The sequence below is a fragment of the Ursus maritimus genome, unplaced genomic scaffold, assembly GCF_017311325.1.
Source record: "Ursus maritimus isolate PB19 unplaced genomic scaffold, ASM1731132v1 scaffold_7, whole genome shotgun sequence".
NCBI lineage: Eukaryota > Metazoa > Chordata > Mammalia > Carnivora > Ursidae > Ursus > Ursus maritimus.
In genome coordinates, this window is record NW_024426885.1 from 12,977,533 (window position 1) to 13,005,050 (window position 27,518).

At 39.5% G+C, this 27,518-nt stretch overlaps 1 protein-coding gene across 1 annotated transcript in view; it reads left to right on the forward strand.

Annotated features, from left to right (window-relative positions):
* Positions 1–14,533: 14,533 nt before the first annotated feature.
* RAB11FIP2 (RAB11 family interacting protein 2) overlaps positions 14,534–27,518 on the forward strand; it is a 44,749-nt gene continuing 31,764 nt past the window's right edge. Inside the window, exons 1-3 of the mRNA XM_008685016.2 lie at positions 14,534–15,126; positions 20,683–21,125; positions 21,845–22,313. Of these exons, the coding sequence (XP_008683238.1) occupies positions 14,774–15,126; positions 20,683–21,125; positions 21,845–22,313 (1,265 nt within the window). The 5' untranslated portion in view covers positions 14,534–14,773. The remainder of the gene's footprint in view (positions 15,127–20,682; positions 21,126–21,844; positions 22,314–27,518) is intronic.

Consider the following 27,518-nt stretch of genomic DNA (forward strand, 5'->3'; position numbering starts at 1 on the left):
CACGTTCCTTAACAGTATCTGCTGCAGGTTTCATAATGGGCCACTCTGGAACTGAGGTCTGGCTTGCAAACTTCCATTTATATCCTCTTCAAAACACTTACTAAGCCTTACCTCACCCCAGGTGAATGGCTCCAGGGAATTGAGATGGGAAGGCACTTGGCTTTCTCTTTCAATTGGGGGTGGGGTAAGAGGGGTGGGGACATGCGGTTTGAGATGACCTTACCCTGTTTGAAGATGTAACACCTCTGGGAAGAGGAAGGATCTTCGTGGGTAAGTGGTCTCTAGTGGGCAGGGTGGAGAGGTTCATTGTCATTTTGCTGCTCTGGCTGGTTCCATGGGTTTCTGTGTCCAGCAGTATGGTGGCCCTTGCGTAGATAGTACGCATGGCTTTCTCTGAGCAGAGTCAGCGTCACGCAGTCCCCTCTATCACTGATGGTCCACCAAAAGAGGATTGTTCTTATCAGTTTCCCAGCTCTAAAACCTTTGGTGTATTTTCTCCCCATTCTTCTCCCTCTTATAAACTTTGTGCTCCTTTGTAAGGAGACACAGGAACCACTGAGAAATGAGAATAAGATGGAACATTGTTCTGAGAATAAAACACAATTTTAAAATATGTGGCCCATAAACAGTAACTGGTAATCTTTCCTATTTTACACAAAGCATTGTGTTGCTAATATCACTTTTGTAATTAAGAATGAAATGTGAGGATATTGTATTAATTTACCATTTTTAGAATATAAGAAAAGGTTCACAAGCATTTATACTTCAAAACCAAAAACTAACCGACTCTGATGTCATCAAAATACAAACCAATGCAAATATGCCAACAAGTAGTTTTAAATTCTAGTTCAGATCAATAAGGAAGAAAATTTTGATGCCAGAGTGATACTCTGTTTTGACTTTTTTGTTGTTGCCCTTTAATAAATGCTCTTCAATTACGTTTCTAAAAAATAGATATTTCATTGTTGATGTGGTTAGACTCTATTTAAGGTGTGAAATTAGTATGTGCCAACATGAAAGGGGAATAGTTCTCTTAAGAACATTTTCTATGACAGTCTTAAACACTAGGGCTATTTGGGGGAGATCCAAAAGACCAGAGTGAGAAATATTTATAGCATATGAGTGTAATAAAAAATGTAATCATGAACAAACAATACATTAAATTGGTAGGACATAGTTTACATTAGATCACAGGAATGAATATCAAAAATACAGTCAATATTTTTGAAAAAACAACCAGCAGTGAAAAATTTATTTATAATACAAACCAGACACTCCAAAATAATTTGTGGTTTACTTAATTCTTACCGTTCATCCCATATTCTTTTGAATAAGCTGAAGGAAGGCACCCGAGTAACTACCTCAGCTGTTTTTAATTTTGATATTGAATTCTCAGTGAGATGAAAACTCTAGTCTATATAACAAAAAGAGATGGCATGTCATTTTTAGAAATTAGGATTTTTTTTCTCTCAATGTAGATTCCCATTAAAAAGAAATGTATTACAGTAAATTACTGTATTTTCAAATTGTCTCATTATCTCTGTGCAAACAATAATTGCATATAAATTCTGAATAAAGGAATATCACATTGCATCTTCTGTGTTCTGCAATATGCACTCATAGAAAATCATTACAGTAACAAAACCAGCTGCATGTAATAGAAAGCAAATGATTTACGATGTTACTATGAGAAACTACTTTATTTCATATTATCATAAAAAGAGCAGAACTGAATATTTGCATGACAAACAGAAGAATCCAGAAATTCCAAAAGTAACTCGGTGTTTTTTTTCTTTTAATAGGTATTAATGCTGGAAGGTGATTTGAAAGCCTTCTACTCTAGAGAATATTAGCAATTATAATTTGCAGTCATTATTAGGCCAACAATTGAAAGAAAAAAATCTACAAACAATGATAGAATATAGAAAGAAATACTTGGAGTAATATATCTTCTATCATACAACATCTATGTTCCAAAGAGCTTACATTTAGTGATTTTGAACACTTTATTTCATTTAAGCTGAGAAGTAGATCGTATTTTGCTCCTAAATGAAGCTTGACCCTGAAATTTGAACGACACTGAAAGTCTTCAATATCTATATTTTAATATGCTTTGTATGTCAACAATCGTTATCCACCTCCCAACAGCCGGGTCCCAGTGACTTGGCCCCGCCCACATCCCTAATAAAGGGGAAACCCAATGAAGCCCGCAGCTCCCCTGCTCTCTCCTTCCACCCTCCCTGCACAGGTGACAGAGCCTGGGCTGCTGTGATGTGGCCTGCCTCAAGAAAAGTTGAGCTGGGTTGACAGGACTCCTTCTGGGTCATGAGCTTAAGTCCTGGCAAGGAGAAGAAGCATTCAGATGAGGAAGATGTGAAAGCCCTGAGGCAGGGACAGGACAGAGTCCAGGGTAGGAGTGGGTAGTTACCGACACAGCCAGAAGAGGAAAAGAGCCTGAGCTGAGAGGCCCATCGGTGGTGGATCACAGGTGCAAGCTGTAAACCCCGCTGCTGGGAACCCCAAACGTCCCCTGCTCCAGCTCTGATCTCTGATACACCAAGCCCAGAATTGGCTCCTAGTCTTCGATATCCGTATCTCTATTCCCTATCTCTATTTTTGCGCCACGTTTATCAATGTAGTAAAACTATCTTAAGCAAATGAACTGATAGGAATCTCAGGTTTGTGCAACCCAAAAAACCTATGAATTATATACATAGTATAAAATTATACATAGTAAATATATATATCCCATACATAGCTTATGAATAATATAATAATTGGTATATAATATTCTATTATGTGATTACATGTTTTATATTTTAAGATAGTATAGTATGTTTATAATATATAATATTTATACATAGTCACAAAATATATAATATTAAATATATTAGTAATGAGTCTCATATATATATATATATATATATATATATATATATATACACACACACACACATGAGCTTTTATATATATATATAAAAGGGCCCAGGACTCAAATATCTATGCCTGAAGTCCAAGCCCCAAGTTCTTTGTTAGAACTATCAGATTAGAGTCCTCTTTAGTGATCACGCTTTTTAGAGAATTAGCTGGTTCAAGTTACTTAATAAAAGTTACGGTCAGAGCAGTGGATGAATATAAAACATATTTTAAGCATAATTTAAAAAATATACCAAATGCGTACAGTAAACTGGTTTATGTTTTCATTATTTACCATCATGTGTCACAGTGACATTATGCTATAAAACACCAAAAACTACAACAGGGTAGGCATCCCTCTGAACCTTGGTGTTCTCCTAGGATGTCTTTGCTTTAGAAACTTGAACAGTACTGGTACCCAATGGATGAAAGATAGAAGTGATTAACTGTATCAAGGGCTGCTAATCAGCCAAGGAGCACAACCAAAAAGTGACCCGGGCAACATGTAGATGTAGAATGGCCAAGACAAAAATCTGATTGGAGCACATTCAAGAGAAAATGGGAGAAAGAGAGAGAAAGTATGGACAAGTCTTTCGGGAAATTTTTCTCCGAAAAGAAACGGAGAAGTGGGATGGCAGCTGGAGGGAATATAGGGTCAAATGAGTGATTGTTTTAATATGAGAAATACTCAAGGCTATATATGTGGGTGAGATTTGGTCCAGCAGGGAAGAAATCAACTGAGGAAGCAAGAGGGAGGAGGGATAATGGCAGATACAAAATCTTGAGAACACAAGAAGGGATGAGTTCGATGACTGGTGCTCAGGAACCGTCCTCAAATGAAAGCACAGATGGACAATCACTGTTACAGGACAGGAGAGGGAAGGAGAGTATGGGGCACCTTCCTGGACTATATTTCCATGAGTGCACCCCAAATTTACATCAGCTTTGCAAGAAGCTACACCACACTACCAATTTCGGTGGCAGTTAGGATCAACCATGGCCTTCCATCTTTTGTATGATGCTGTGAGGTTGTCCAGCCCACCTGCAGGTGACTTTTAAGACCAAGTTCATCAGAGATATCACTTTGGGATAGTACATTTGTAATATACTTTATATGTATTAAGACATTTTAACATTTAGTCCTAATGTACAACCGTAAGCTGATAGAAAAGGAGCTCCAACACGGTCTCATAACATCATGGAGGGGCCCCTCAAATCCATGGGCAATTCCCTCACTTCTCTTACAATGTATTATCCCTTCTAGCAAGTGTAGGATTTCAGGCTGCATATTCGGGTGATATGCAAGATATGTAACTCCATGCCCCTGTCACTCGGCTTAATCTCTATTTCGATTCTCCGATTTCTGCTCCTGTCAAAATTCATCCCGAAAACATCTGGATATATTCAGTCATTTCAGGTTTTACACTCAGTAAGGTAAGAATTTCCGCCTCCCTATGTTCCTCTCTGGGCCAGAACTGAAATTCTTAGGGCTAAACAGAAGTGGAGGTCCCAGGGGAGAAGCCAGGGTGAGTCCACGGCTGTCAGCAGCTACTCCCACTAGCCTCTCCTTGTGTACAGACACATGCGTAGGTCCCATCTTAGTGGGTCCCTGGTCCTTGATCCTAGCGCTCCAGATCTTCCAGATCCTGACTTGGAGAATCACTGAGATCTACCAGTGGTTTCTTAGTCATTTTCACACCTTTCTGGGAAAGATAAAAATCTCAGAGGTTTTCTGGGGCTTCATATTAAACAGAGGGCTCAGGGGTTCGGGGGGTTGCCTCCAATCTTCTCTGCCTGGAGGCTCACTGCCCTACTAATCTATTACCACGGTCACTGCTCGAAGGCAGCATGGTACAAGGCGCTGGGGGCAGCAGGGAGGGGTGCACTCGGACCTTGCTCACCTTCAAGGACCCTCCTAGAAAACAAGATACAACTAATGACTTTTGGTGCTCAGATTGGTCAAGAGGCTCTATCAATAATTTGCCCAGTTCCCATGCCAACAAGGGGAGAAGGGAAAAGTCTTGGAGATATATAAAAAATATGCAACAAACTTGATCTTCTCTCCCGGTCTCCTTTTGTCCCCTTCTCCCTGACCAGCGACATCTTTCATCAATTGCATTCCTTCCAAAATTCTTCATTTACTGAATGAACTTTGGTTTTTATACCTCTTCCCCTCCCAGCTACTTGGAAATGGCAAAGCTGAGAATGGACCCTGGAGCAGCAGTGAAATTTGGCTCTGGTTGATGCTGCCGGAAACTGGGAGGAAAGTCACAAGGGGACTGGGTACTACTGGGAATGAAAAACACATCAGTTATTATCAACCTATTATCAACCTTACAGCCACATGAGCTTGCGAACGTGTGTTTTTCCAAGAAGGCGCTAGGCTTTTCATTTCACAATAAATTTAAATTTAATCTGTCAATACAATGTAATCTATCTTTTCTGCAATGGTCAGCCAGTTTTGATCTATCACATATATTTATTCACTTAGCTATCGAGTTCTTATTTATTCACTGCCTTATAAAGTTGATTGGATTTAACGTAGTTTGAGTGATGGCAAACTAGAATTTTCTTGCATTTAAATCTGTCCAACTCTTAATTTAAGCAACTTTTGATGCTAGGAGAATGTGTGAATGCTAAGAGGTATATATTTAATAGATATAATACCTAAAATTATGATAAAATCTTAACATTTATAAAATTCTCATTTTACAAAAAATCTTAAATGTAAAAAATTCGTGTATTATGATAAAATCTTGTATTTATAAAAAGTTTAATAAAATGCTTTTACATATATTATTGTGTTTTACTCTGCAGCAAATGTCCAATAAATGTAATTGGTAGGTCGACATGGTGTGTGAGTTTTGTCCTCCTGAATGAGAACCTGGGATTCTTCCACAAGAGACTACATATTAGCATTTTGCCTTTTGATTATGAAAGTGAAAGCCTTCAGTAATGTAAACAGTGATTTTTTTTTTTCTCAGTGTGTTCACTAATACATTTCAATCCCTCTGCAGTTTATGGATGTCCAGCTGCTGCTTCACAGAAGATACTATGAGTTGCAAAATAGATCAATTGTTTTTTGCTTGTCTGTGCTTTCACTAAAGCAGTGCGAGGCTCTGGGATTGTGTCAAGGATATTATGATAATGCTTAAAGCCAATTGAAGTACGAGAGTTGTTCAAAGGATATGAAGGATTTGGTTTCCAAGTTTCCTGCCTCGTCCTGATGAGAGCAATGCCTGCAGAGGGGGGTTCACCGCACAGACTCCCTTCATTCTTCGTGATGGGTCAGGAAAGCACAGTGGGAACGTTTGTGTTGACTGTAGTGTTACCGCTTTGAAATTAAAAGAGATGGCGAGGTTAAAGAATTTAGCTTAAGGTGAGCCATCAGCAGATGTTAACTATTGTTTTTATTGAAAGAGAGCATACTTAAAATTAGCGTAGTGGTACATGGGGGTCAGAAAACACTGATTAGTCGCTGAATGTTTGTTACTAAGTGTACCAAAGGATGGCATACTTTTGTTTTCAAATTCATTGTTTTCACAGTTCAATGTGAAAATCCAGTATATTAAAATATTATCTGGATATGATCTATTAAGTTTCTAATTCAGCTACTTGTAGAGACAGAAGCTGTATAATTTAGGGAGTCCTTATTTTTCTGCAACTCAGAAATCCAACTGAGTCTTACGAAGATGTTAAAATGATAGTTTAACAAATCATTGTTAAATTTCAAAGGAAGGTTTGAAATATTATTAAGGGGTTATTTTATTTCTATTTTTGTTTGGAAAAAGTGTCTAACGACGTTGGGTTTGGCTTAAGACAAAAGTAACTCAGGGTCTCCATTCACTGGCTCTCGCCTGCTGGGCAAGAAGGGCACCTGCGGCAGCCCCAGGTTCTTATTTACTTGGTGAAGAACAGTCCAGAACAACTCTTGTCCAGTCTTTGCCTTCAGATATGAGGAAAGCAGTTGCAAGGAGAAGTGGAGTTGCACCATCAACCCAACAGTAACAAATATCTTTCGAGCACTTCCTACCTACCATGCCCTCCCTGAGCTGTACCCCACCCTTCATTTAATCCCCTCAACAGCCCCTTTCATAGGCAAACAAACAAATTTAGAGAGTTGACACGATGTGTCACACAGGTAGTTAGTGGCCAAGGGATGAAACCTATCCTGGGCTAGGCACTCAAGGAAAGTTGAGCGAATGTCTGTATCCCAGGAACTTTGGAGAAAAGTCTTGTTTCAGAAAATGCCGCCAGCCCTTGAGTCTTGAAGTGCTTAATGCACGGAGACTTCACTTCAGGAGGCCAGTTTGCTCCATTCCTTTCCAATGTCCAGGTGCATATAGAAAAGGAAAACAAACCCCTCAAAATTACAAAGATGATTTAGGCAAAACTTTACCTTAGAAATTCACACAATGCGCTCATACTTGGATGGGAGTGTTTTTTTTTTTTTTAACTTCAATTTTTTTTTAAGACCTCAGGTTACAAGAGCACCGTTATAGGCACCAATTACACACTGTAAATACTTACCCTCCTGCATAAGCCTGGTAAACAACCACAATAAAACACAGTGGCTCACTGATGTCAGACTATCGGGAAGATGTTCTGGGTAATCCGAGATCCAAGTTTGGCGATAAAAGAAATTTACAGTCACTATTTTATTGAGGAAGAATTTAAGTTGCTTAAGGTCATATAAGCCATTAGCTGTTTGAGTCAAACCCTCAGCTCAATGTTCTTTCGTTGTACTACTTAACTTCCTGGAAGCAGGTATTTCGTTTAAGGCCCACATCACTGAGGTAAACTCTATGCTTACTTTTGCATCATCAATGATGATTCCCATAACTAGAAAATAATTTTGATACAGTTTTATAACAGTCCTTCCCTATATCCTAATCTCTAAGTGCTCTGAAGGTCACCTAATTTGGGCTGGGTAAAAGATAAGCACCCAGTTCCAAGCCAAAACGAACTCTATTATCAGATATTCAGATGGGCGAAAACATTGTTCAGGCTGGTTGAAAACTGCTTAGTAGAAATGGTATAAAATCTGACCTTGGAACAAGAAGAGTTGGATCGATCCCTCCAAATGCCCTCAAAATGCAATCCCCCACTCCACCCAGCCAGGCTTTGTATAACACACACCCACTGTATGTATATTCTGAATACTTTTAAAGCCCTTTGCTTTGTTTAGCACAGATGAAATAAGCAGAAAGGGAGAGACTACTAGATTACTAGATTTTATGTAGGGGAAAAAAAACACAACCACCAAATGTTTTTGCCAGCTGCCCGCTAGTTTTAATGTGCTCCAAATGAACATATATATTAATTCCAGAAATATTATAATCTAATCCCTTATTATTTGTTAAAAAATCCTCCATCTTGGACTTTAACTGAACATGAAAAATGGCTAACACGTTTACAAAGTACAGAGGTGATAAGTTTACATACCTCTGATAAACACTACTTTCAATATTATTCAAAACTATCCAGTCTCTGTTAACCTCTACATATGTCTATACAGGTTGCAATGTTCTCGGAGATTTCAGAAAGACTCATGATGATGAGACAACTGAAACTTGAAAATAAATACCTAAGCTGCACAAAACTTTTTTCCATAACGATAATCTTTGCTCTTCAGTAATTTCATATACATGTAAATTTATTTTACTCTCTATATAAATATATATAACCTAATCATATAAATTAATATCTATGAGATACAACTTAAAAGAATATACTATAAATTATACATATTATATGTTATATATGTTAATAGTGTATATAGTATAAAGAGATAGCAAAGAGTATATATAAGTTAATATGAGTTAATGGATATTATATGGCATATACAATATGTATAGTTTATAATATATTGCATGTCATATTTATTATGTAATATATATTATGTATCATACACATTATATATAAATAGAACCTGTTTTTATATATACACAGTAATATACATTATATATAATATAAAAATATTTGTACATATAAAGGACTTTGAGCATTCTGAAGATGGAAGGGACCTCAGTGGCACAGAAAGATTATGACTTGTCAGGATTGCAACTCCTCGGTTGCAGACCCAGGAATAGAACACAGATCTGACTCTCAGGCCCGTGGGTTTTCCACACTACCATTCACAAACTCCTAATAATTTCACTGTCAGTTGTCAAAAAGAGGCATGATTATGAAAAAAAAAATCCCCTGCACATGTGCAGAGGAGACATATATGGATATCTCTGCAGCATTGTTTATGATAGTAAAAAAATTGGAAACAATTTAAACATCTTTTGGAAAGAAAAAGAGCAAATGGGGCTTACTCATCTGGCCCAATACCACATAATAGTTAAAATAATAAATTCACCCTCTGTGCATCAACATGCGTAAATTTTGTTGAAGGAACAAAAATTGCACAACATGATAGTATGATAGCATGAGGAGGAAATGAAAAGACATGCACACAAAACGTTCTGATGTGCAAATATCTATTCTGGTCCATAAATTCCTACCCTCCTCAGTCAGCGTGTCTTCATAGTTTGAAAAAGCTACAAGTGAAATGAATAGAAGTTACGTTCATTACTATAAATGAAAAGTTTAAGTCCTTCCAAAACCACTTACACTTACATGTAATTTCTTCCAAATCTTGAGCTGTTAGTGTCGATTTCCTCATGTAGAGTCTATTAATAAAAGTTATATTTACTTCCTTTCTGCGATGATCATTTTTATTTGGAAGTGAGAACTCTTAAGACATTTGGAAGATATTTTTCTCTTGAATTAGAAGATCCTTTATTATTAGGTTACATAGAAAGGGAATTTGCTTTAGTATATTGACCAAATTCAATTAAATTAAAATGCAATTTGCTTCTTCATGTTGTGGCCGTACTACTTAGAATTATTAAATATTATAGAATGCTTTTGTGGTTCCTCTTACAGACTCTTATTTTACAGGTGAAGAAACAGAGGTCCAAGGAAGGAAAATTACTTCCCTAAAGAGATGTAGCTAGTAACAGGCAGACTTGGGACTAAGACTCAGGTTGCTGCCTAGAGTTCTTTATACTACACACCACACTGCTTCTCATGCACCATCAACCATGACCATACACTGCTCGATCCCAGGAGACAAATCAGTCAATCCAGTGATGAAAATAAAATGATCATCAAAACCCCCAAATACTAGCTTATTGTGATTATAATTTCAAATCAACTTGCCAAATACTCTTTTATTTTTTTTTGACGGGTTATGTGAAGATTAATCTATCTATGTATGTATCTTCAACATAACTCTAGAGTTTTGCCATATCTATATAAGTTTTGTATATATTTGAGTTGTATATATATTTGGAGTGTGTGTGCACGTGTGTGTGTGTGTGTGTGTGTGTGTGTGCGTGTGTGTGTATTTGAAGTCTGAAGATTGTGATGAGATTTTGGGAACCTTCTTGTTGCCCTTATGTCTCTGAACCTCCAATTGGAAAATAATTAATATCTGTTATATAACGTACATGGGAGTGACCTCATGGGTTATTTAAACACTAAGAGCACTATAATTGTCCTACAATCGATTCACAAGGTGCAATTTTAGAGATGCTGATGCCCAAAGGGAAACATCTTTCACAGTGCTTGGAATAAGTCTCCTTATGGGACTTGACTTAAAGGTGCAGCTTACTAAATATTTTCTGCAGGTGAAATCTTCCACTATTGGAGAATAAATGTTGACTATTTTTACTTTCCGGTCAAATTGTTCTTACTCACTGCAACAGGCATTGTAACAGTTTAAAATAAGAAATTTCAGCATTTTATTCCTTTAAGACGTGTTATTTTCCCAAGCCCTGGTATTTGGTTTCCCAATACCAAACATCTCTGCACATAACATTAGGCATAGGATATGTGCAGGATAAAAAAAAAAGTGACTCTCTTCAACTCTGGTATGTTGTCTTTATGTATGCAACCCTCCTCCCCTTTTAAATTACTGTCCTTGTATATCTTAAAATTAGTGAGAAGGATTTTTAAAACTGCAAGACAATAAACATTTTGCAGAACCACTTTGATCCCGGATCTAACTGCCATTATTTCTCTCTCTGAGCCAACCACATATTTGATCCAACAGACATGTTTTTACTTTTATTAAACAATCAAAAAAGAAAAACACTTTCTTATAGGAAACCACTTCACTTTTACAATGTAATTCTGGATTCTATTTAGCTTATTTTTGTTGCTGTTGTTTATTTTCTTCCCTGGGGCAAAAATATGCTATTTTCTTATTCTGGCTTACAAACATTAGGTCATAACTTCTGATCTTGCCAGATAGTAAATCTAAACAATTTTGGCTCTAGCTAGGTTTCGGGAAAACTCAAAAGAAATTTAGGTGCTACAGGAAGAAATGTTAGTAATTCTAGTTGTTCAGCTCTTGCCTTTAGAGTATTCCCTGGATTGTGCTGGAGTGTGTTATTGTGTTGCTGTGAACTATTGCTGCCAACTTCCACCCTGGAGATAACTATATTTCAGAGATGAGTGAAACGATACTTGTAAACAAGTTTATAATCATTAATAAAGCTTACCAAACAATTTAAGCTCTTTAGAAACACACATCCACTGTTATAATTAATTGCCTATTGTTTATTTAATTACAACCTTTAATAGACACATGAAGACTTTTAAAAATGCAATTTGTAAAAATCCTAAACTTGAATTTGTTTTCATGATGTTTATTTTGTTTTTGTAAGTTTCAGGTGTCAAATTATTTCTCTCTGGAGATCCTCGTTGAAATTCCACCATTGACTCTTCAATGCACTCTTTAAAAATACCTAAGAATATTTTTCTTTAAAGTTGACAACTGCCCACTCTGGGATCCAGATGCTATATTCACAGTACGATGATGATTTTGTTTTCTTTTCCACACATGGCCTTTTCATACACTGTGTCTCAGGGATGGAAAATTCTGCCTTTTTTTCTTTTAAGATTTTTGTAGTACACTTTCCTTAGAATGACCTAAACCAGGTCTTTTCATTCTAGGTGGTGTCTAGCTCAGGATTATTTAAGAGTCATCTATAGTTTGGAAGATTCTGGTGGTAAATTAATCCAGTGTCTCTTTTTGGAGCACCCACTTTATGCAGAACTCACACGAGCCACTGTGTGCAAACAGCACTAAAAAATTGGGAGTTTCTAATATGAAAGGAAATCTATAGACACTAGCAAGTGCCAGTGGGTCCCTGAAACAATGTGCTAGAATCTGGGTGCTCTTTGAGGTTTGTGTTGTTGTCCTTTAGTGTTAGGAAGGTACCTTCCTTCCACAAGACTAAAATAATATATATGGTCATCCCCTCCCCCACTAAGATTCTTCAAAGACTGCTCTTTCGACACAGACATATTGGGCCCTCAAATACCACCATTCAAAAAATATTTAATGAAAAGACCCTTGTTTGTTAGTTTTAATGGCTACGGCTAGTATCCAGTAAACATGCCACACTGAGGAACACGGAGAACATAATGTCTTTCAATGGAAAAGTTTTGAACCTTGCCTAAACGTAATAAACACTGTATCTTACTTTTATGACCATTTTTAGTTGGAAAAGTATATGCACAGCTATCAAATTGTTTTACTCTCAAAATTCGTCCTATAAAGGGAGAAGAGGCATTAAGTCATTCAATAAACCAAGTATGTACTGAATGCCAGGCACTGTGAAGGGATGATCCATGATACACAAGGCAGTCCAAAGAATTTAGAATGTCCTTGGGAAGATAAGACATGAACAGAAACAAATACAATAAAAGTAGTATATAAATGTCTCTTGTAATTGAGAAATAGAGGGGCAAAAGGAGACTCAGTGCCACACTATGCTAGGAAATATACATTATCTCAGAATACTCTTCTAAACTGTTTTAGCCTAAATAAAATAAAATAAAATAAAATAAAATAAAGTAAAATAAAATAAAAAGCTATCCACAACCCAATAGCCATTTTATCTACCGTGTATGGACAAAGAGATGGAGGCTCCCAGAATCTCAGTTCCTTGCCTCAAGAAGCTAAGTGCCCATCACAGGCTACGTATTGACTTTCCAGCAGAGGCAGAACATCCCAGCAAGGCTCCTGAGTCATCAACCATTACCCATACTTTTCCCACCTGATCTGGCTAGTCCAGAAAAAGATCAGTATTAACAGAACCCCATTTCCTTCTTTCAAAAAGCCCCCTCTTTTCCAACAGCACTGGTGTCCATCAGGTTTTGCCCTCAGGCGCAGGTAAGGCAACGCTCTGTAGCCCTTGGTGAAGGAGAATCTTCTCTGGGTTTGGCTTCGGAAGTTGAATAGTCTACCAGACTGTGAGAGCCCAGAGGGTGTCCTAGACACACAGTCTTCTTGCCCCTGAAGAAACTGTGGGTCGGGGAGGGGAAACGACTTGTCCAAGGTCACACAGACTGATGGTGGCAGACGTGGGGTAGGAACCAGGTCTTTTGACTCTAGCCCAGTGTCTCTCCCGATCTTTTGATCTTTTTTAAATTCTTGTGTTGGTTTTGGAATGTTTTATCTGGCTTTCCTCTCTTCTTCCACTGGGGGTGGGGGATGTCTTTCCAGTGAATTAGAGAAGAGTGGGTAAGGGGTAGGGGAAAAGTGTGTTTTCGGTCAATGAAGAGGACTGACGCATCCCACCACCATTTATCTAATGCCCGCTCTGTGCCAGACGCCGGACACCAGGGTACAGCCAAACTGTGTGAGTTTCCAAAGATTGAAATCGGGTGTCTCCCTAGATGGGGCAGGCCCGGGCCTTGGTTGCCACCTCTCAGGAGCACTCCGCCGCTCCCCCTGGAGCCCCCCTGCTGGCCTGCGCAGGCCCCCACGTTCCCGGGGCCCAGTGCCCTCCCAGGCCCCAGCAGCTGGCGCGAAACCAAGCGGGAACACCTAGCACCGGGAGGGGAGCTCGCGCCGCGCGCCCCGGTCGCCACGGCAACCAGGGAGGCGCTGACCCCTGACCCCGCGGCCCCGCCCGGCCCCGCCCCGTCGCGTTCCCGAGATCAACATGGAGAAGGCCAACCCGGAAGTGCCGCCGCCGCCGCTGCCCGCCGGGTGTTAGGAGCAGCCGGCCCAGCGAGGCCGAGCCCGGTGCCCGCCACCCTACCGCCCGCGGCCCGCCGGCGCTGGGACGGCCGCGTCCCCTGTCCCCCGTCCCGCTCCACGGGCAGGCGACCCGCCCCCGCCCCCGCCCGAGAGGAGGAGCCGAGGCGAGGGGGAGGAGGGGGAGGAGGAGGAGGGAGAGGGAGAGGTTTGCGAGAGGGAGCCAGGCCGCGCGAGCCGCCGGCGGTTCGTATTACCGGGGTCGGAAGGAGGAGCCGGGCCCGGCCCGCCGACCAGCGCGGGCGGGCGGGAAGCGCGGAGGAGGCGAGGGCGGCCCGGCCGCGAGGAGGCAGGCGTGGGGCCGGGGGCTGCGAGTTTGGGCGGGCGAGCTCTAGTCGGCCGGGCGGGGGGCGCCCTCCCATCCCCGCAGCCCTCCGCGGGGCCCTGGCGGCCAGGCCTCACCTGTCCACAGGCCAGGGAGCCGCCCGCCGCCGCCCAGGGCCCGTCCCCGCGGCCGGCGGCGCGTGAAGGTGCGGACGCCAGGCGCGGGGGTCCGCGCGGAGGCCTGGGCGGCGCGGCCAGGGAATGGTGGGCCCCTGGGCTTCTGCAGCGGAGAGGGCACCCCCAGAACAGCCGTGCCCCCGGGCTGCCCCAGAGAGGCGCTTGACAGCGAGCCCTGGGGAAGTTGGGCAGCTGTGAGTTTGCCCGTCGCCGTTAAGTGTTCTTAGGATGCAGTGATTAAGGAATTAGGCTCTCCCTCCGGGAGGGGCACTGCCTGCGCTTTGAGAACTCGGTGCAGAGAAAAAGGACAGAATGATGCTGTCCGAGCAAGCCCAAAAGTGGTTTCCTACCCACGTGCAGGTCACAGTGCTCCAAGCCAAAGATCTTAAGCCAAAAGGCAAAAGTGGCACCAATGACACATACACTATAATTCAGCTGGGCAAGGAAAAGTACTCCACCTCTGTAGCTGAGAAAACCCTTGAGCCAGTCTGGAAGGAAGAGGCCTCTTTTGAGCTACCTGGATTGCTGATGCAGGGGAATCCAGAGAAATACATTCTTTTCCTCATAGTTATGCACAGGTCCCTGGTGGGTCTGGATAAGTTTTTAGGGCAGGTGGCAATCAATCTCAATGACATCTTTGAGGACAAACAAAGAAGGAAAACAGAGTAAGTTATGTAATTTATTTTGAATTTGGGGGAGATTATATCTTATTTATGGATATTCTGTTCTTGGAAATTATTTGTATAGTTGGGGCATTGGTTTTTTGGATTGAAATATGACCTAGTTTTAAGCACCATATCTGCACGAATCAGAAGTAAAAATAGCCCTTGTGAAAGAAATATTTTTTAAGTGGAGGCATTAATGATCCATTACTCTCTCATTTTTGTTTAAGGTAAGCATCTTAAATAATTGAATATTTTGCGCTGAATTTTAAATAAACTGACGTTGTTTCACTACTTATAAGAGGACTGGATCACAGTGTTAATCAACTGAAACTTAACATATGTTCAAATTGTTATGATCATTAAGCATTACAGTTTGCCAGGAAATGGGACATCAGAAAATTAAATCTACCAATATAAGGTCTCCTATTGAACTCTGAATCTGTCAAAAGATAAACTACCAAATTTAGAGCTCAGTGTTTCATTGCAGCTTTACAAACACAAGTTGGCCTTTATTTTAGCTCAGCCATCTTTCAGGGTCAGTACATCTTGATGGAGTCTAAAGCTGTTAAAAGAAAAAAAATTTAAAAGTGTGTACAAACATTCTTAACCTTGAATACACGCTAACATTTTTCTGTGAATTTACAATGAATTGGAGTTAGTGTATTACTTCAGAATTAGTTTTGTAAAGCCAGCGTGTTTAGACTACGTTAAATGCTCTCAGATTGGAGACAGTGATTCAGTTCTCTGTGATGAAGTGATTTAATGACATCTTCACTACAAATATGACCTTTGACCTACGGCTTTCAAGCTTAGGATAGATATATTCTCATTTAAAAAAGAATAATATAAATTAGCAGTTGGATATTATGTCTTAAGTTGAAAAATAATATGTTTTCAGAGATAGGTATATTCACCCTTCCTTAAACTTACAATTACTCCGATTTGAGAGAACCTTAAGATTAATGGAATTAATGAGAGAAAAATATAGGTTGAATTTATAAGAGGACTTCAAGTTTCCAAAGCAGCTTTGGTGTTTTTTTCAGTCATAACTGAAATTTATTTGCCCTTTTAAAAACTTTTGATAATGGTAACTTTCTTGAAGTTCATGTTAATTTCTTGTATTTTAGAGCAAGTGTGTCTTATTACTTTCCGCACATCTTCCTGCAAGTTTCTCTTGATTAGAGTTTTTTCTTTTTATTACATTTTTTTTAATTAAGACTTCGTGTAAGATTTAATACATGAAGGGTAAAAGGGTAGAGAGATAAGAAGTACTAGGAATGCAAGAGGAAAAATGGTAAATATTTAATTAGGAGATAACAATATTTTAAGAAAAAGGAGAGAAAAGTTTAAAAAATGTGAAGTTGAATATATACCGATGATTTTTGATGACTGTTACCTACAAAATGGCATTGTTTCCTCTGAGGAGTTCTTCATCAAATTGAAACTGAAAAATGGATAATCACCAAATAATTTTCTTCAAATCACCAATTTTGGATGACACTCTAATATTTCAAGTGTTTTGAATGTAAACTTTTAAGTATATTGTAACTGCAAATTTTATGCTGTGTTGTTTGGTACTTTTTATGTTAATGAGTGACCTATTACAGGCCTTCTCTGAAATCTAAATTTTCCGAGTGAAAGTAGGCCCAACTGTGAACCCAGAGATTCAGAGGGTGAAATGAGCTTTTAAAATTCCTTCTTGTTTTACTCCTTATCTTTGGCAGCATCTGAATGACAGTATATTTGGCCGTAAGCAACAATCTGCTATTGTGGTCTCCTTACGGAAATTCTCTATTGGCTACTATATAAAATTGATTAGAACTTTCAGGGGGAAAATGCTTTTAAATGTTCTCAACAGGACTTGTGATGTTATTGCATGCAAAGTGATTTTCAGATGTTATTAAATCCCATTTTCATTGTGGATAAATGAGGACCACATATTTGATGAGATATCTTTATTGGTAATATTTCTAGTTTTTTAATATATTTAATAGCTTCCTTTTCCAGCACAGCTGTGCATGTGGCACAGAACGAGATGAACTTGAGCCACTGGTGTATTGCAAGAAAGATATTTAATATTCTGCACAGTCCTGAGCCTTGTCCGCATATCCCCAAGTGCTTTTTAGAAAACCGGTATGAGTGATGAAGGCTACCAGCTGATTTAGAAGTCCCATGAAACTGCTGGGTGTGACACTTTATACTCTTGACACTGAGGACAAGTATTTACAGCTTGTCTTCCAGTTGTGTCATGATAGGCAAAGAAGTGTGATGGCTAAAACTATTACTTTACTTATTTTTATAATCTGAAATTAAATGCCTTTTTTTTTTTCTTTTAAAAGGAGAAGGAAAGGGCCTGAGCCAGAACATTTTGAGTGGGGCATGGAAAGAGAACTTCTGTATCTCCCACGTTTATGGGTGTCTGGGTTGGTTCTGGCAGGAGATTTAAGGAAATAATACAGTGTTTAATAATAGAATGGTAAAATCGTTCATACTGTTATGTAATATCTATTGATTTTTTTACAACAGGAATGGGTGATGTTGACTTTTTTTTTTTTTTTTTAATGCTCATGAAAAGTAATAACAATCTGAGTCCCTAGAGTTAGGTATGACTCAAACACATGCAGATTTTAGGACTTTTGTGTGAGTCTCTGCAGTGCACCTGTGTCCTGGCCTCTGGCACCCTTCCTGCCAATCTTGTCCCGTTTCTGACCACACAGCACCAATTGCTTGGGAATAGTTCCCACATGTGTGGTGGTTTTTGAACATGGACCTGTGCCCACTAAAAATTGAACAGAGGCCATATTCGGTTTAAAAACAGGACTCCAGAGGTGAAAAAAAAAAATCAGCATTAATCCACTAAGCCCCAAACGCTGTGTCTTCATTTTATCTTTTTCAAGCCTGGGAAACTAAGTGCTATCTCTGGAATGATTCTTGAAGGTCTCATTAAGATTTCCCCATTATATCACTTTCAAAACAAAGCAGCTAAAGTGATTTGTCATGCCTAAATTTTAAGTTTTATATATTTGTTAAAAGTTCTTTGCAGTTTTTTTTTTCTGTTTTTGAAGGGTGGGGATAGGCTGGAAAATACACTGTATTTAGAGTTTGTCTTCAAATACTGACTTGCTTGATTCTTAAAGCTTACCCGAGTAGTGTTCCCTATCATAAAACAAAATGGCGCAGCACACACAGAGAATTGTAGCTTGGTAGTGTTAAGAGTATAGTTTTAGAAAAAAATATTCAATAAACATTTACTGAGTGCAGGGCAGACTGCCTTCAAGGAGCTTACTGTTTATCGGGAGAAAACCTTGCGTTGCCTTGCTCCTTGGTTGTCGCTGCCTCCTGATTGAACACAGCATCCCGTAACACATGGCCAGCCCTGCCTTGAACCTTATTAACATATGTGGTTCATCAAATAGTAAAGAACTTCGATTTTCATGCAGATGTTATTCATCAACTTGGATATTTTCCTTATTGACTTTAATCTGACATTGGGATGTTACTTAGCCTTTGTGCCTCAATTCCCTCATCTGTGAAAAATGGATGTTAAAAGTAGATGATTGATTTGGTCTTGTTTCTGAAAGTCAATGAGTTTTGGTTACTCTCACCTCCTACCATCTCTTGGGTTATTGGTTTATTTTTTTTCTCAGATTTGGGCTTTGATTTGTTATATACATGAAAGAGGACATGCTTAGGTATTTTGTTTTTGGTACCCTTCTTGCAAAGTATATTCACTTATTTTGTGTGAAGCCTAGATGTTACGGAATATTTCGCATGTACCAACCATCAGAAGCATTTCTGCCCCATTGAAAATGGCTTTGTTTTCCAGAACTGGGAATTAATAACTGGGTGTACAACCTTGCTTTTCAAGTGCTGAATTTTGTCTTGTTCAAGGTTCTCTATTCCACAAGAGTTTATTGCTGTCATTTCTTGTTTCTAGTTCCTGTATCTTCAGATTTCACTCTTTGCTTCAAGGGCTTTTCTCAATGTAGGGTCGTGGGGGTAATGCTTCCTATTATAAAATATTTTATTTTTAAAAAACTGCTTGCTTTGATGTAACTAGATCTTAATTGATTGAATTGCTTCAAATGAATGGAGAAAATGTTTCTCTTGTGTGTTACTTGCTGAGATGGAACTGGTGTGGATGTTGTATGCCAATTTTTCTCCTACCTGGAAAGACCCATGAACCATCCATCCCACCTGATGGATAGTAAACATAAGCTGTTTCTGGCGTATCTTCCTGGTAACAAGGAGAGAAAGTACTAATGTAAAATTAGATCAGAGTTCCTTTGTAGCTAAGAAAATTTGTCACACTTGATTAGAGCTGTGTTTAAGTAATAACCTGTCTGCAGGTTATGCTTCATTGTTAAGTAATGTGAAAACACTGTAGAAACTCTCGTCTAGGCTTGATTTTGCAATTTTTTTTTCTTCTGCTCTTTTCCCTGTAGAATAACTACTTGTTACAGTGACCACCAGAGACTTTCTCATGGATAAAAATATGAACAAAACCAAAATAAACTTTGCTTCTTACACAGTAGCCCCCTCATATCCACGGGGATACGTTCCAAGACCCCCAGTGGGTGCATGAAACTGTGGCTAGTACCCAATCGTAGGTTTGTGATAAAGTTTAATTTATAAATTAGGCACAGTAAGAGATCAATAGTATAATAGAACAGTTATATACTATAATAAAAGTAATGCAAATGTGGTCTTATTGTCCTGTACTCACCCTTCTTGTGATGATGTGAGATGATAAAATACCTCCATATTGAGATGAAGTGGGGTGAATGACGTAGGCTTTGTGACCTCGCATTAGCCTACCACTGACCTTCTGAGGATATGTCAGATGGAGGATCATCTGCTTCCAGAACACGGTTGACCGCTCGTAACTGAAGCCGTGGAAAGCGAAACCGTGGTTAAGGGGGACTACTGTAACATCATTTGACAATGGGCAGTGCAATCCAGCGAACCGACTAAAAGCATAAGATTTGGCTTCCAATTAAAATACTTTTTCTTTGGTATTGTTACAGTAGCAATAGTAAAGGAAGCAAATAGATTCTATCAGGAAGCATTTAAGCTTGCTTTTTCAAAAACTTTACAGGATTTATGACTTTGTCACTTCCTACATTTTCCTCATTTTTTCATATTCAGCGGAAGGCTTTGACCCACTTTATATGAATCTAAATCACATCTTATGTAATTTTCACAGTTAGCAAACTATATAATGCAGTGGTCTCCGATGTTAACAAAATTCCTTCAGTAGTTTTTCCAGGAGAAAAACGGGTTAAATATTTAATTATTAAAAATGTGATCATTATTGTATAGTGCTCAAGAGTAGTGTATTGATGAATTCTTTCATAATCTTTATCTTAGTGTCTTTTAACATTAACAAATGTTCTTAGGCCACTAGCAACACTTACGTCAGATGGACCCATCATAGCTATCGTGCTTAGATTGCCTTGATGTGTATTAGCTTAACCTAAAAAGCTATTTGTATGTAACAAGCTTATATCCTCTCTTCATGACGTGTTACAACCCGGTTTTTTCCTTCTCTTTAAGGTGGTTTAGATTAGAATCCAAACAAGGAAAAAGAGCCAAAAACAGGGGTGAGATAAAGGTCAATATTCAGTTCATGAGGAACAATATGACAGCAAGTATGTTTGACTTATCAATGAAGGACAAAACAAGATCTCCTTTTGCAAAATTAAAAGATAAGATGAAAGGTAGAAAAAATGATGGGACATTTTCTGATACGTCTTCTGCAATCATTCCAAGTTCTCACATACCCGATGCCAATACTGAATTTTCAAGTGGTGAAATACAGATGAAATCCAAACCGAAAAAGCCTTTCCTTTTGGGTCCTCAGCGACTCTCTTCAGCACATTCGATGTCTGATTTAACTGGGACCCACCTATCTTCTGAGAAACTGAAGTCTGGCACCATTGGTCAAACACATCCTCTTGGACGGCAGATAGATTCCTTTGGAGCAGTTCCGGAAAGTGGTAAGTGACACTTTCTAATTGTATCCTTAGTGATCCGAACTACCATTTTAAGTTTTAAAGTCTAACTTATAAAGTTAGAAAATAAAAATTGCAATTTCTTGATAGTTTCTAAGTTTAGTCATCAACTCTTCATTGAGTGCCGAGTATGCTCAAAATTGGTAAGTTTGTGAAAGGCAGAACTTGTCTGTATTCAGCATTCTCTTTATATTATTGAATGATAACAGAAATGAGTCCCAGTTGCTTTTCATGGCCTGGTGTCTTTTTTTTTTTTTTTTTTAATTGCTGTTTCTTTGGTCTTGAAAGCCTGAAGCATAAATAAATCTTCCATTTAATCAGAAAGTTCCTAGAAAAAAAATCTTGTATGTTCAGAAGTAGCGAAGTATATTTAATGCTAATGATGAAAAAAGTCTTTGAGAATTTGTAGCACCATTATGCCCACCAGAACCTCTGGTTTTGACATTATAGTTTGTTTGTGTGATTGTTTTTTTCTGAGCTGAGTAAATTACTGATTATCTAGCAATATGCTAATTATTAGCCTATCTACTTGAGACTGCTATACTTTACCATTTTAAGATTGTTTTCCTTGATTATTTTAGAGGTTAATATCTTTAAATAGCTAATTGCTCTCATTCTAAAAGCAGCAGTGTGCACCCAGAATGTGTCAAGTAGTGTGATGTAATGTGTCACTGATTATGTACTAACTACAAAATGGTTTGCAGGAAGTCTCAAATCTCCACACAGAAGAACATTAAGCTTTGATACTTCTAAAATGAACCAACCTGACAGCAGTGTGGATGAAGGTGAATCGTCTTTCGGAAGACAAAATGACCCATTTACAAATGTGACTGCTTCATTACCCCAGAAATTTGCAACACTGCCAAGGAAGAAAAATCCATTTGAAGAAAGCAGTGAATCATGGGACAGCAGCATGAATTTATTTTCAAAATCAGTTGAAGTAAGAAAAGAAAATAAAAGAGAGAAAAGGGAGAAAGTTAGCCTGTTTGAAAGAGTGACTGGAAAAAAAGATAGCCGAAGATCTGATAAACTTAACAATGGGGGATCTGATAGCCCTTGTGACTTGAAATCACCCAATGCATTTAGTGAAAATCGTCAGGACTATTTTGATTATGAGTCAACTAATCCGTTTACAACAAAATTCAGGGCTTCAAATATAATGCCATCTTCAAGGTAAGCCTCACATGGGGGAAGTTGTGCTATTTTGAAAAATATCGTACTTGAAAGTATCACCTATCCCTTTTAAATACTGGAATGTTTTAAATTCCTTTTATTTGACTTGAACAAAATTCTTATCTTATTTTTATAATTAATTATGGAACCAGGCAACGTTACATACATCTTTGGAATTGAACTTTTTATCTTGGAAGGATAAAAGATTCTTAATCCCTATCCTAGTCTATTTCTACTTCTGTGTGCCAGAAACTCACTGAAACTTATGAAGAGAATGGTATAGCTTTTGATGAGACATGGTGAGAGTGAATCACCACTGGGTGTTAATTCAGGCCAGAAATTAGGTGATATGTTATGTTTCTAGATATTATTTTCCAGGGATTAGTTCACGGGCTCTCTCGAGAGGATTAGTGGACCAATAGCAGCCCGTGGGCTGTTCTTTAAGAAATACTGGCTTAGGTTAAATATTAATGGTTTTCATGGTAGGTGTTAACTACCCTTATCAAATGTCTATTTAGAAGTAGCTTTTATTTGTGAATGTTTACTGGAATTTTGTGACCCTTATGGGTACTAAAATATATCAAAGAGTTTTCTGTATGATGACTTATGGTCATAGGAATACTCACTATCATGATAAAGATTAGATTTTCAAAATCTGAGTTCTCAGTTACATATATAATGGTACTTTCCTTCTTCCTTAGTACAAGTTAGAACTGTATAACTTTAAATGAGATTATGAATTTTGCACAAGTGAACACTGGAGTAGCTGATTAAAGAAAACTTAAAGAATAAGATGAATTTATTGGAATCCTAAGCAGTTATGGAATAGCAGGGTAGAGTGTTTGCCATGGAATGTAGAAGTTTTCCTCAAGGCAATAACGTAAAGAATAACGACCTGAGTGGGAATCCTGACGCAGTAGCTCTGTGACCTCTATAAACCCCATCGTCTCCATCTTTGAAACAAGGAAAAGAATACCTGCTTGGTAGGATTGGGTGATGATAAATTATAAATCAAGTTCATGGTACAAAGCCAGGACCTAAACAGGGGACCTGTGAATGGTGGCTGTTACCATGTTTTATATACTGTCGTGGCATATTTTATTCAGAAACAGGGCTTTGTTTTGTCCCACCATAAACAAAAAATATAGTATTAACAAGCACCCTTTTAGACGGTGCTCTCCCGCCTGTCTTCTGATCTACTAAAGATGCGTTCAGGTGTGCGTTTGACATTTTCCAGGGAGATGTGTATTTCTTTCATTTTCTCTTAGCAGTAAATATTTGCTGTGGCTTTAAAAAGTATTGTTTCATTTTCTTTAGAAACTATATCCAAAAGATACAATTTTATCCTGTGAAATTAATGTTTTATTGAAGAGTCCATAGTTTCGTTAATGCTACTCAGGTATTTTATTTTGGTATTTCACATAGCATATTCCACATGTTGTCTTAAGTCCTGAATTACAGAGGTAAATAGAAATATATTTGCTTTTTCTCCCTTTTGCTAAACTTTTTTTTCAGGAAGATAATTAAAAACAACTGTCTGAGATAACTTAGCGATTGGGTAATTTATAAAATTTTAGAGTCAAAGAAAAGCAAGAAAAATGGGAAGTGGTAAGAAAATAAAGTTTGTAAATCATGGCAGCATGTAGAAAAATAAGTATCCTCCAACCTTTAATTGCCCTATACTTGGGCTGTTTACATGGATTGCCACGGGTTTTAAAAGTGAGTGTGGCATTTTGCCAGATTTCGGCTTTGTTTGGGTGGCTCGAGTACAAATGCTGTTTCTGCCAAATTAGAGCTATTTCTTGGTAAATGCATAAAATACTTGGAAGTGTGTGAAAAACAAGATTTTTACATTTTTAAGTCTTTCTCTTCTTCGTGTTCTTTGGGATGCCAGGATGGGGACAACAACATCCGTAGGTCCCTGGGAAGTTACTCTTCCTCTGTGTGTCGCAAACCGTGTTTGTGGTAAAGACATTTGCAGTTAAAGGGTCGCGCTAATGCATAGTGTTAAAAAGAAGGATTGACTATCAGTCGATCTAGGAAGAGAGGACAGTTCAAAGTTCTGGAAAGCAGCTGATGTTGAGGGGGATTTGGGAGGATACACTCGAGGTCGTTTTGTCTTGACGTAACCGCGTGTTCCTGTTTCTCCTGCCGACATCAGCCGTCAGTTTCAGGAGACATTTTCGATTTCTCGCATTCACATCTCAACCGCATGCACTTTGGAAGCTCCAGACCCCTATCACTAGGACATGTGCTGCGGATTATTTTTTCCAGTAGTGCTAAGTCGATCTCTTTGGAGTCTCGGACTCTTGTGAGTGACGTCTGTGAGAGCGCTGACCGAAGTGAAGGGTAAACTAGGCGGCTGCGGAACGGGATCGCGTTCTTTGTGAGTGAGCCGGCTCACCCGGGATCACAGGTGCAGGGGCGCTGTGCTGTTGCCCTGCAAGTGGATAGGGTGTGATTAAACCTGGAGAATTTTCTTTATTCCGAAAAACTTGAAAGTACTAAGGAAAGCTTTCTTAGAAGTCAGAGTTTTTATTTCTTAGTAAAGAAAAAGTAAAATCCAGCTGAAGAAATCACGTTGTAAACCACAAAAAATACCACCTTTGGGTTCCGTTCTTGGAATAGGTCCTATAATAGTCTTGCGTAAAACCGATAGAAGAAAGGAATTCGGCTTTTTGTTGGGTTACTCCAGCAAAGAGCAGGGTTCTTTGAAACCCTTTGCTGCCCTGCACTTACTAATTCGCAGTTTCTTTCCTCTTACCTGCCCCTCTTGTTTGAAGCCTTGCCTGCTCTTGTAGGGACACGTAGTTGATCCTCGTGGGGCAGCCTTTTCTTACCTAAGTCTTACTTTTTACGGGCATCCCACTGTTCACTAATACACTGGTCACTGGTCTCCCTCACACCACCAGGAACGACTTGAGGGCAGTGCCTGCATTTCATTCGTCTTTCCACCCTTCATCTCCAGCCTGATGCTTGGTAGGTAGTAGGTGTTAGAAAAAATCATTTTTTGAATCAATGAACATAGGATGGCAGACCGATGTCCTAAAATGTGCTTTTATTCCTTTGGGCTCCCCTTCCAGCCCAGTGTGGGCTGTGAAGATCTTCCGGTACATGGAAAACAGATCCACAATGGCAGATACGTGCCTTTTTATGTGAAACTGAGCATTATTCAGAATCTCAGTGAGTGTCAAAGGGCTCTTGAAATTTAATATTCAGACCCTACATAGCACATTTCTGGAGTTTCTTAAGAACTCTGTGTTAAGTAGGTTATCAGCTCTCAAAAACAACCCCAGATCTCAGTGGCCTATCACAGTCAAAGCATGTTACCCGTTGTCGCCGCCTGATTCACGATGACTGGGAGAGGGAAGTGGGTGTTTTGTCCCGTGCGGTCATTCGGCTCCACGCCGTTATTCAGGAACCCGGCTCCTTCCTTCTTGGGGTGCCGCCATTTACCACGCGGCCTCCAGGGTCATGCCGCAGGGGGGAGAGGGTCATGTGTGGCCGTGGTGTGCATCGCCTCTTCAGCTGTCCCCTTGGCCAGAGTCTGTCATGTCTCAGCCCCAGTGCAGCCAGTGAGGAAATCGTCCGGCGATGGACCCAGAAGAAGCTGAGTTGGGTGTGGTGAGGGCACCGCGTTGTTTGTGGTCCACGCCAGTTCGAAAAAGTCCGGATACTGTCTAACGCTGGGCATGCTGCACAGCTCCTACTGCGCATGCGCTGGAAAGTGTAGTTGGAATTCTTGCCATTTTCAGGGAAATGTTTCATCAGTTTATGATTGGTATTGAGTTGTTTGTGTCTCCAAAGGGCAGCTTCTCTTGCCTTTTAATTGTAAATCGCAGGTAGTTTGGCGTCATCAGTATCAACTAACGGGTTGTGTGGTTAGCCCCTCAGTTTGTAAAGGGATGCTTGTTTGCATCAGCAGTTACATAATTTTCCAAAAACAAAAAATCCCTGTTTGTTATGCCATTTTTAATAATATGTTCACAGCCATTTCTTCTTGAACACCAGGTAGCCTTCCAGTGGAAAGTGGAAATGGTGGGTGTGTTCAGCCAACAGGATGTCCTTTTTTTTTTTTCCTTTTCTTTTTTTTCTTTTTTAAACCGAGACACAGCTAGACCCTTAGCTAGGTGGGAACAGGTGTCGAAGTTCTGGCTTATTGAAGACTTAGCGGAAGAGATGTCTCCCACGTCCAGGTCTGGTCCGTGAAAACGTCCTATGCAGTCATCTGTATCGCCTCTCTTCTTCCGTACCTTAGGGGTTGGCAAACAAGGCTGGGGGCCCAAATCTGGCTTGCTGCCTGTGTTTGTAAATAAGGTTGCAGCTGCGCACAGCCTAGCCACTGGTCTGTGGTTACTTTTGTGCTATAGTGGTAGAGTTGAGTCGTTGTAACAGAGACTGTGTGGCCTGCAAAGTTCACTGAAATAGTTTGCTGAGCCACAGGCTGGCTGAATGGAGATCTTTGAGAAGGGCAGAATGGTCAGACAGGGGCAGCCTGGGTCCCTGAGTGCATGTGGAAGGCCACCTAACCACGCATAACTGATTAAACCTTATCTGAATGAGACATCCTGAGAGTATTAAGTGACCTGCGGTTTTTGCATGTATTTATCACAATGCTTAGCATTATTATTACTTAGTATTTAGGGCACAAGAGCCGTGGTAACTTTAGTCTGTTTGAAAAGCCTAGTTTAAGTTCAAAAATGTTTAAGAACCACTGATTTGTAACACCAAATCCAAACTCTTCTAACTTTTAAGGCTTACTGTACTTTAGGTTTTTCTTGATTCTCCAACTTTTCTTTTAACTATTCCGTATTTCTCTGTTCTAGGTAAGTTAATTTCCTTACCTCTCTCGTCCAAGGCCCTTGTAAGCCTTGCTGTACCCATTCCTTGGCTCAGTCCTGGAATGCACTCTTAACTCATTTGAGTGTGCTGAGCCTGTCCTGGAGGCTAAAAACTCTTTAATTCTTTCTTGATTTAAGAACATGGTGTTTCCCTTTGGATTTCTGCTGATATAGAACAGAGCTGCTCTAGGATATCTCTTGTGTCTGGGTCTTAGTCTTCCTTACGAAGCTATCTAAGCTTCTTAGTAGCTATGCTGAATCTTGTTTTGTGGGTGCCCCACAGCACCTGGATGAGTGCGTGTCCTCAGTGCTGATCTCCAGCGGCGCCTGGGGATTTCTTTTCAACTACAATTTGTTGGGTTCT